This window comes from Rhyacophila brunnea, unplaced genomic scaffold, assembly GCF_057557595.1.
Source record: "Rhyacophila brunnea isolate RB1 unplaced genomic scaffold, BYU_Rbru_1.0 scaffold_22, whole genome shotgun sequence".
Classification (NCBI taxonomy): Eukaryota; Metazoa; Arthropoda; class Insecta; order Trichoptera; family Rhyacophilidae; genus Rhyacophila; species Rhyacophila brunnea.
In genome coordinates, this window is record NW_028232882.1 from 25,148,127 (window position 1) to 25,159,303 (window position 11,177).

General features: G+C 34.0%; 1 protein-coding gene across 2 annotated transcripts in view; it reads right to left on the minus strand.

The window, feature by feature from the left end:
- Positions 1-4,831, minus strand: part of zip (myosin heavy chain 10) — a 129,599-nt gene extending 124,768 nt beyond the window's left edge. For both annotated transcript variants that reach the window (XM_085949759.1, XM_085949758.1), the window contains exon 1: positions 4,177-4,831. In XM_085949759.1, the coding sequence (XP_085805885.1) occupies positions 4,177-4,527 (351 nt within the window). In that variant the 5' untranslated portion in view covers positions 4,528-4,831. The remainder of the gene's footprint in view (positions 1-4,176) is intronic.
- Between the last annotated feature and the right edge of the window lie 6,346 nt (positions 4,832-11,177).

Consider the following 11,177-nt stretch of genomic DNA (forward strand, 5'->3'; position numbering starts at 1 on the left):
ACACACAAAAAGCCGCCCATTCCCCGTATACATCTTTCTCCGCTGTAGTGATGCGTGTGGGGAACCCCCCCCCCCATCATTAAATCTCCATGTCCAAGCCGTTCCTGTGAACTTATATGCTGTAAAAATACTGTAGGTACTTCCAAATAGCATATTTGAGAAGATATTGATTCGTTCAAATACATTATATCCATTTCGCCTTCGATTGTCAAGCGATTCGATTTTTTTCAACTGATTATTATCTCAAAACATATCAAACCAGATATGCGACATCTGTGCACTGTGCAGTAAGTAACCCATCGATATAACAGAAATGAAGCTAGTTTTTCAATTAAAACTCTCTTTCCTCATATATGTAGTTATATGAAGAGAGTAATGATCGGATTACGTTACTCAGTTACTGAATAATTTCCGAAACATGTGTCTAATTTACTCATTATTAGAGGTGGGCCGCCGACACAATATAATGCAGTAAATTAATGCACCTTCCACCAAAAATTCATCGAGGAATGCGCTTTAATCCCCGGACCTACGCGGCTTTACTCAATGGAGCAAGGTCTACCGGCCATACTGGCCATATTGCCACAGTGACGGAGATCTCCGAAGAGATCAGTTCCTCCACAATAAATTCTGAACAAAAGAAGTTATGTATGTACTTAGAATTAGACGTATGATGCTGTCCAAGACGTATGTACTTACCATAACCAGCATATTTGGCGAAAATGAGTTAGGTTAGATGCCTCGAATAGGTTATGTGGGAATAGGTACTGTAACGATTTCTTTTTGTATCAGAGTTAACATGCCTACACTCTAAACTAAAGTGACTTTTTACACAATATATTAAATAAGAAATGCTTGGTAAAAATAACGTATCAATAACCAGTGACGTCCCGTGGAGGTAGGCAGATTGAGCGTCGCTTAGGGCGGCAGTTACTCGAAGGGCGGCAAATCGAGGAGAATCATTTGGTAGATATAAAAATAGCTACCTAAACTGAATACTTAATAACGAAAATATCTTTCCTTTAAAAAAATCACCTCACTGGTTGGAAACAAAATGCATTAATTAACATAAGAGGTTTAACATGATTCTAATTTTGTTGTCGGGTTCGCGATGTCTCGTTTACTTCCGTTGCCCTTCGATGTCCTTGGTGACCAGAAACGACACTAACACGGATGATAAAAAATATTGTATACAAAAATGGGGCGTCATTTTGTTTAGGAACATCACTGTCAATAAAAAAATAAATTTAACGTAGGTATGAACCTATTATGTTAAATTTAAATTGTTTAAATTCACTAAAATTATTTAATTTCATAATGCTTATTACAAGTAGAATGATGTCAGATTCTTCTGGCAGTAAGATGACTCGTTTAGGTGTTGGTATCGTTACTTTCAAATGACACAAACACCATTCCAAATTGATTTCGTCGTGGCCGCAATGCCAGAAGAATCTGTCACTCCTTTACGTTATTAGTTATTAGGTCAACTTTTTACAGGTACGTCAAATACCAATCGATAAAGTGTGTAGATACGAGGTTACGGTGATTTGATTTGATGTTCTTTCTCATGATTACATTATTTACGTATATATTTATACGCTTTAGGCCTAGCTAGATTGAAGTGGATGGACCCCCACCTGCGTTCCTTGCCCTTTCAGGCGCACACCGTGGCGTAACGGTAGTAGCGTCCTTCAATGGTGTGATGAGAGCATCACAGAAATAAATTCTCGTTTACTAGAATATGCAGGGCATTTTAAAAGAATTAGTGCTGAATTTACGGCCGTCTAAAGTCGGTATTATAGTACTAATACACTGACACAGCTGTCTGCAAAATGTAGATAGAAACAATGCAAGACATTCATGCAATACTATAGTGATACAGTCTACCTCTGCACCTACTTATTTAAGTTTGACAGTTAAGCCAGTTTACGTACTAGGTATATATATACTACTAAAACATGACTGCCTTCTATAGAAATGTCAATCAATTGGACAAAACGTCAAACCATTTTGTCAAATTAAGTAGGTACACAATAAACACGACTTAAAAGTCTTATGTAGACAGCAAGTAACATTGTAACGACATACCTAGATAGGTAGTGTATTCAATGTTCTTTCCATCTAGTCTCTACAACTGAGGCCGAGGATTGAACGAATATAAGTGGTATTAATTCTTCTCAAATGATCCATGATTACTTACTACGTTGATATTCGTTTGTGTTTATTATTTTACAACGTTTTTATTAGGTCGTATTCTTATTTGTCCGGTAAAATTGTCCAATTACTAATTATCTTTGTACATAACATCTTCTTTGAGGGTTTCATCCTAACGGAAATTGGCGACCATTAGAGGTATTGTGGGAAAAAGCTATACCTATTTATGGTGACCTTACATTCTTTATACCCTTTTAATTCTATTTTACCACGTTTTTCTTAGCTCGTATTCTTGTTTGTCTGATGGTTGTTTGTCTTGCAATCTTGCAATCGATTTAACTAACTTCCCGACTAGCTAGACATTTGAAACTTTCAGAATATATCAGGACACGATGCCAATGCATTTTTTAATACTTTTAGCCATTTTTAAGTAGAATTAAATTCATTTTCAGTTAATTCTGTTTTGCATGAAAAGTTATTTCGGAAGAAATCCGTAATCCAATCCACTATTATTGGTTGCTATCTGTTATGACGTCGAATGCTTTATGTATTTACTAGCAAAATAGATATATAATCTATTTTGCTAGTAAATAGTAAACAAAATAGATATATAATCTATAACTTTTTTTTAGACGAAGCTGGACTGTAACTCAAGTAGTCTTATGAACTGTTGTATTACAACCCTTGGTGGCGATTCACCAATGACTTCTGTGGCTGAATTGGTAACCATGTACAAATTAATGGTTATCCCCGAAATCGTCGGCAGCTGTTTTGACGTTTCTATATCACGTAGGTATGTACGTATGATAAAACCACGCGATTTTGTGTGACTGTTCTTCTAAATATTCTAAAAATCTAAATAATGACGTTTCTTTGTATTTGATTGTATTATAGGTACTTATATTAATAATTGACGTCTAAAATTAAATGGAATCGAGTGTTTTAGTGATTCTAAAGTTCTGTTGACATGCTTATGGTTTTTGCCATAATGTGAGCGATAACAATGAAAAGTTTGCTACAAATAAATATGCAAAGCGAAATAATTTGCCGCAAATTTAATCTTTAGTCTCAGTAAAGGTATGTAGACCTATTTAGGCCAATACGAAGTTTACTGGCATCCCAATAGGTAGGTATACCTTGAATATTAGAATGGAAAAACAATATTATGTGAATTGTCTTGAATGCTCATTATAACAAGTTTTATTTTGTCTATATAAGCACATTTTGCTAATACATACATAGCTACTTAAGTAGGTTATTAAATTGTTTTAGTTTAAATATTCATATTGTCCCTGCATATTAGGATAAATTTGAAAATAGAATATTGACATTTTCTTCATAAATATATTTGTGCAATCGTGGTTATGTTATTAGTAGATACCATAGAGAAAATACAATACAACCCAATAATAATATTATAGATAATGTCTATAATAAATAATAACTTTATGTCTGATATGCGAAAGTAATAATAAGTTAGGTATATTATAAAAAAATAATGTGGCCACTTTTTAATAATAAGGATTACGTTGAATTGAATTTCGGCATGATAGATTGTCATAAATAATTGATAGACTTTTTTTACAAGAAGGTTACCTATTGAAAGTAAATTGGTTTGGTATGCAATGTAAAATGTTCGGTGCAACTAACAGATGACCTTGCGTGGCTTATAGTAATTTCTCCAAATCTGTCAAAACTACGATATAAAATGCCTACAATATTGATGATTTTTTTTAGTTATTCTGTTACGCTGTGGAATTTAATGTATGTGCATATTTTATGTAAAATGTAATTTTTATTTCATAAAGAATTTGGATCGGATTGTTTTGTTATGAATTTGGTAAATGTACAAAGCCCGAACTTGTGTATAACTTGACGTATGCATTCGCGTAGGTATGTAGACACAGAACCGAAGGAATGCAGTGACGAGTATTTTTGTGAGTAAGTAGTAGGTACACGTCAAATGAAACTTTGAGGTTATAAATAAAGGCATTGTTTACGGGTAAAAAGGGCATGACTTACATAAATCAGGCCGGAGTAGTAACGATCCTTGATGTTGTGCAAGACAGAGGCCTCGTTCAGGCAGGTCAGATCTGCCATATCCTCCACTTTGTTGAATTTCGGGGGGTTCATTTTTTGGATGTCGTCACGGCCGACGACAATCCTCTTGCCGGTGTCGGTTATCTCGACCTCCACTTCGTCCCCGTGCTCTACCTTGATGCCGGCCACCACGAACCCTTGCGATTCGTGGGGCACCCATACGAGCCTCTTCTGGGTCCATTCCGCCTGCGTCGCCGGGTCGTTGAAATTGTTTCTGTCCACCGACAGATACCTCAACTCCGGGTCGTTTCTGTCGACCACTTCTTCAGCCATATCGGCCTATTACGATAAACACTCAGTTCTACCGCGGTAACTCGGAATAACCTAGCGAAGACACAGTGTACGCGGACATCAAACGAGCGCGCACGCCGACCATGCAACAAAAATCACAAACAGACACGCCGCATTTAACTCTACGATCGCAAATACGCACAGCTCACTGATTAAAATTAAAAGGGAACGATGGGGGGATTTGAATAGAAAACTTAGATGTAGTTTAACACTGAAAACAGTAGAAAACGGTTTATTTAAACGGCCGCTTGAAGGCGCAACGCGGCTCACACGAGAAATGATGACTGACAGCTCTCCCGCAGTCGAAACGGTTACAACTCGAGTTGCCCGTTCCCCATTGGTCCGATTGGTCGACGCCCGACTTCAGTCGATGTTGCAATGTCTACAAATCAAGTGGGTGTGACCAAAATCGTACAGCTGACGCGGCGGAAATTTGAATTTATTCGCTTTATAATTTATTTAAAATTCATTTGTACAATGTATAATATACAAAATATATAAAGTAACGTATGAACATTTAAAAATAAAACAATACAACATTTTCTAATATATAAATCAATAGTCGTTACCATATCGAACATGCTATCAGTACAATCTATTGTAAATAGTAAAATAATAAATAACAATAAATGTTTTTTTTTGTGTTATTTCTGAATACTTATTGTTGAGAACTCAATATAATGTAATGGAAAATGTTGAGGTTCATAACAAGCATAATTTTATAAAAATAATAAATCACACAGATTTCTTTTCAAACGCATTATGTAGGTACAAACTTTTATTTCGCCATCTTTAATATTAATATAGGTTAAATAATACAATAAAATATTATAATTATCTGAAACTATCAATATGGTGTTGAATTCTTACATAATTATTAATTAGATAATACATAATATATTTATGAAAGTTCATTTATTTTCTATTATTTACTATTTATTCACATGGCAATAATGTATGTTTAATAAAACAGTTTGAAATAACGTTGATAAAACAGTTTTCTTTAGTAAATTACATTTTGTGATGGTCTGATACTACCATCTATGTTTTTAATTACAAATCAATATAAAAATACTATCTCGAAAATATTATCTACTGTACAAAGATGGCAGTATGAAATATAAGCAATTATTGAATTTGCAAGACTCTATAATTGACTCGATTTGATTCGTTCATTGCTTTGTTGAATATATTATTATACAGCGTGTCCAAATACTACAATCTCATAATTGGAAATAGTGTTTATCAGGCATGTTCAACGCGGCAATCCCGGGATGGATTTTGGTCGATCGCAATTCAAATGTAATTGAGTCGTGATAACGTAAAAAGCGTGTACTTACATTCACTTGTAATAGGTATTAGATGATTTCATTTAGGTTTCGAAGTGGAAGCATTAACCATTTTTATTTCATTGACCAGTCTATGTGAAAGTTGGTTTCAAATTAACCGCGTCGTATTGCGTCACTCACGGCCTACCGCATGAGTGAGAGAAAGGTAAAATGAATTCCTGCGCTTTAAACTTAGTTGTAGTTCCTCTTACCGTCGCACAGTAGGCTCTTTGAATAGTTTGAGAATAATTTGACGATGAGCGCAATGGGTGCCTAAAAGAAGACCAAAACTAATCATTTCTACGACGAATGGAAGATTGAGTATTTATTGCGACTGCATGTAGACAATAGCGTTGTTTAATTTGTAACATCTCAGTGCCCTCAGCTAAATTTAATACGTTTGTTCAAGTTGAAGGATGAGAATGGAAGAGTGTGGTAGATCACAGCCTACTTTTGATGTTGGACAATGGACATGCATAAGATAGGCAATACTAGTGGCATTGTGTTATTATTAATTAAACACAATATATAATATGGCATGATGATACCTACATCTACAACAACTTATTTTCCAACAAAATTTCAACAAATTTTTCTCATAACATAGGTTAGTCACGTCTGATGATCGCGATTTGGTGATTTCGCAACTATTGGCTAGTATTTATTAGCGCCCACGATGGCCAAGCAGCTTACGCATCGGATTATAATCTCGTGGGGTTCCAGGATCGAATCCTGAGGAAAAATATATGTTTGGAGTCAGAATACGGACCTACTAGATTGAGCAAGTGGCTAACATCCATTTCTCGTAAAAACAAAAATCTGTTGATACAACCCTCCACTCTCTGGAGGCCTATCATATTATGATCCTATTAGGATCGGACACGGTCAAAAGAAAAAAGAATTTATTATCCACAACTCATTCGTTATTGGTATTCAGAAACATGTAGAGGTTGTATACCTACCTATCAAAGATATTATTGAAGTTTGTACCTAACTACCCCACCAGTGTAAATTCATATTTTATTACCTTTTCATAATTATTGAACTCCTACCTAATCTTACATTAAGTAGGTACCGTCGTGACCCCGAGCTTCGCCTGCAGTACCTTACATCGCCTATTTTAGTTAAACCTAAAAATTACCCTTCTTTCTTTGACAATGGCATTCCTACTATCTTTCCAAAGATATATTTTTTTATAGTGGTAATATTTGTGCCAAAATTTGAATCTAACTTCATGTGGATGTGTCAGGAAAACACGTTTGTTTGTGATGCGGGAGTGTCAAGTTACGAATTGTCTTACAAAAATTTGTCTGTAAAAAGAATCTGTTGAAGGTAAGTTGTTATTTTTGTATTCTATAGGTTTAATGAAGTTTTATATTTATAAATTGAAAACATTTAGAACTCTATCTTTGATTATAAGCATTTAATTTGAATTAATAAGAAACTCGAGCCTTTTCCCGCCAAAGTGATCCCAGCTTCGCCTACGCGTAGGGTTGGCACCACCATGTGTACTTTTTATTATTTAAATTCCATGAATTATGTTTTTGAAATATCTGTATTAAAATAATATGTCTGCATGATATTGTCAACAAATATTACTTATTAACTACATAAGTATATTTTTTTGTTTCAGATAAAATATTCCGTGCGAAGAAAATGTCTAATAAAAAAAGAAATTACACCACCAAACACGACGAGGAGATGATGAATATTGCATTAGAATTAATGCGAGATAAAAAGTTATCGTCGTATCAAGCGGAAAAACAATTTGGCATTCCAAGAAGAACATTGCTGGATAGGCTACATGGTAAACATGTAAAACCAGTTGGTTCTCCAACCCGTCTTACTCAGGAAGAAGAAGACAAAATTGTAAAAGTTTTAATTGCTGCTGGGGATTACGGTTGTCCACTGACTCTGCTGGACTTAAGACTTGTGGTGCATCGATACCTATTGTCCAATGGGCGACAATTTTTATTTGATGGCAATCCGCCAGGGAAAAAATGGGCATATTCTTTTCTTAAACGTAACAAAGTTAATTTAACAACACGATCCACCCAAAATATAAAAAGATCACGCGCCGAAAAAAATTCAAGTGAAATCGAAATGTATTTCAAAAACTTGAAAGAGACTTTGAAAGATGTACCACCGGAAAATATATTAAATTAATTATGATGAAACCAATTTGGTGGATGACCCGGGTGCGTCCAAGTGCATTTTTCGCCGCGGTATTAAAATATCCAGAACGTGTAGTGAATTACACAAAAGGATCAATTTCTGTGATGTTTGCCATAACTGCAGGTGGTGTTTGCTTGCCACCGTATGTGGTTTATAAAGCGGAACATTTATTTCACCAGTGGCGAATAAATGGACCTATTGGAGCAAGATATAACAGGAGCAAATCTGGCTGGTTTGATTCTGCTATTTTTGAACACTGGTTCCAACAAATAGCTATACCTTGGGCTAATTCTAAAATTGGACCAAAGGTTATAATTGGAGTTATTTTTCCGACATACATCAATCATTACGTTGTAGATTTGTGTCAATCAAACAATATTAAATTTGTTTTTTTGCCACCAAACTCAAGTCATTTGACTCAACCGTTAGATGTTTGTTACTTTGGGCCCATGAAGAAGTTGTGGCGTACTATATTATTAAAATATAAATACCAGAATCCAAGAGAAACATCTCTAAATAAGGCACATTTTCCAGAATTTCTTAAACAGCTGATTAACGAATTGGACGAAAAAAGGCATAACATTACTAGTGCTTTTGTAAATACCGGCATATACCCTTTTAACCCAGAGAAAGTACTGCGGAAATTTCCTGATGTATCAAATATAAATGAATATTCAATAGAAAAATCATTTTTAGATTACCTGAAGGAAAATAGGTCACCCAACCCTATGAAGACAGAAAGAAATAAAAGACTTTACATCCAGCCTGGTACGTCTGCGTCAACTTACAATTTCCCCCCAGAACGTTCTAATACATCCAGTAAAATAATTGTTCCAGAATATGCTAATACATCAGCAAATAGCATAATTGTACCAGAACATTCTAATACATCTAATGAAATAATTCTACCTGGAACATCTAAAGATCCAAAAGATTGGAAATGCTCAGAACACGAAAGGCATCAAAACAAAAAAATTACAATAACTTCGGATATTCAAATAATTCCACCCACTAAAACTAAGAAGCGAAAAGAACACATTATACTTACAGATTCATCAGATTCTGAAGAGACTATTAGTAGCATTAGTAGATATTCACTATTAGATGAATCTGATGACTTTTTGCCTCGAGAAGATAGTGATGTTGACACCGAATCTATTAAATTCGGCGAAGTGTCTGAAGAATTTGAGAGTAGAAACATAAAAACTGATATTGATTTCAATATAACGAGCGAAACACCTGAACAGTATGACAATCTGGCAGTTAATTGTTTTGTTTTAGTCAAATTTCCTGTCCAGAAATCGGATCGCTTTTATATTGGGCAAATGAAACTTATACGATAAAATTTTTGAGAAATAAATGAAGAAACAGATATGGCTGGCCGGTGGTCGATGATATTTGTCAAATTAATAAAACCGATATTGTTTTGGTTCTAAGCGAACCGAAATCACATCGCAGAGGAATTTTGATTTTTGATTCAGAAGTTTTAAACAATTTTTCAGTATATTAATAAGCTGTATTCCAGGGCTCGAAATGGACCGGAACGCACCGGAGCGCCGTTCCTGTTCGTGAAATCGGTAAAATTATCGCTCCGTCTCGTGGAATAAATAATTTGACCGTCTGAGCTGGATAGGCCATATAATAGAAAATCTAACATACTTATTTTTATAAAAAAACACATAAACTTTGATAACTATGTAAAAAATTTCAGAAAACTGTCGAGCGCTCCGGTTCGTAAATTTTTCCATTTCGAGCGCTGCTGTATTCTAATGTGTATGGTGTATACGACATTATGAGTGAATAAATATTGTGTTATGTGCATAAAAGTTTGCTGGATAATTGTATCATAAGATTTTTTTATTACCTATCATTTTTTATCTATGGCATTCTAATCGAATGCGATTGATTTGTATTTTTTTCGTTATTGGTATACTTACATGTATAGTTGATTTAAATTAATTAATTGTAGTTGTAAACAAATGTTTTTTTATATTTTCATTGGTTATATTTCCATTGGTTATATTTCTTGTTTTGGTTCTACACGAACTGAACCCATATTATCGCAGAGAAATTTTGATTTTGATTCAGTAGTTTTAAACGATTTTTCAATATGTTAATAAGTTGTATTCTAATGATTATAACATATTTTAAAATAGGTATAGGCATATGTGTAGTTAATTTAGTTTATTGCAGTTGTAAACAAATGTTTTTTTTTATACTTACTACTATGTTCAAAAAAAATTCATAAATAACTATTAAAATTATTCCACATTAGTTTTATTGACAACTGACAGAAGTTTATCTAATGTATGAAAACACGCCAGAACAGGTTCGGTACTTCGCCTACTACCAATATCTTGCTAAATTGAACCTTATACACCCATAACTATGGTTCATATTGTTTTGAACACATCTATTTACTATTAAATCTTTTCCTTTATTTATATATATGTCTTTCAATGATCAAAAATTAATGTTTTTCCTACAAAATGTGAAATTTCATGTCACTTGTACAAAATTGACAACGCAATATTTCATTGGATATAATTACTAGTTACGAAAACATTTTAATTTTTATGATATTACGCAAAATCCCACTAAAACTAGGCGAAGTTCGGGGTCACGACGTTATGTATGCAGCACTCGAAATGGAATATTTTACGAACCCGAGCGCTCGTTAATTTTCTGAAAATTTTAAGATAAGTTATCTAATTTGATGTGTTTTATGAAAATAGATTTTTTTGTTATATTATGGCCATTCTAGCTCAAATCGTAAAAATATTTTTTCCACGAGACGGAACGACAATGTTGCAAATTTTACGACCCGAAATGGCGCTTCGGTGCGCTCCTGTTCATTTCGAGTCCTGATGTTAAGTTGATCGTGCGTAATGTAGGTATTTATTTAATGTGTAATATAACCTTATTTCATATTTTAAAACACTAAATGAATGGTTAGTATTTCCTTTTAAGGGTTTAGTATCTATTTCATAATAATATGAAGAGAATTTAATTTTATTCAAAAACTCTTTTCACAACAAATGTCTTTACATTTTTGTGACATATTGTAGAACGCATAGTGAACAGCATGCATAGGTGATTAGTGCCAGAATATTCGACTCTCTGTAGAGA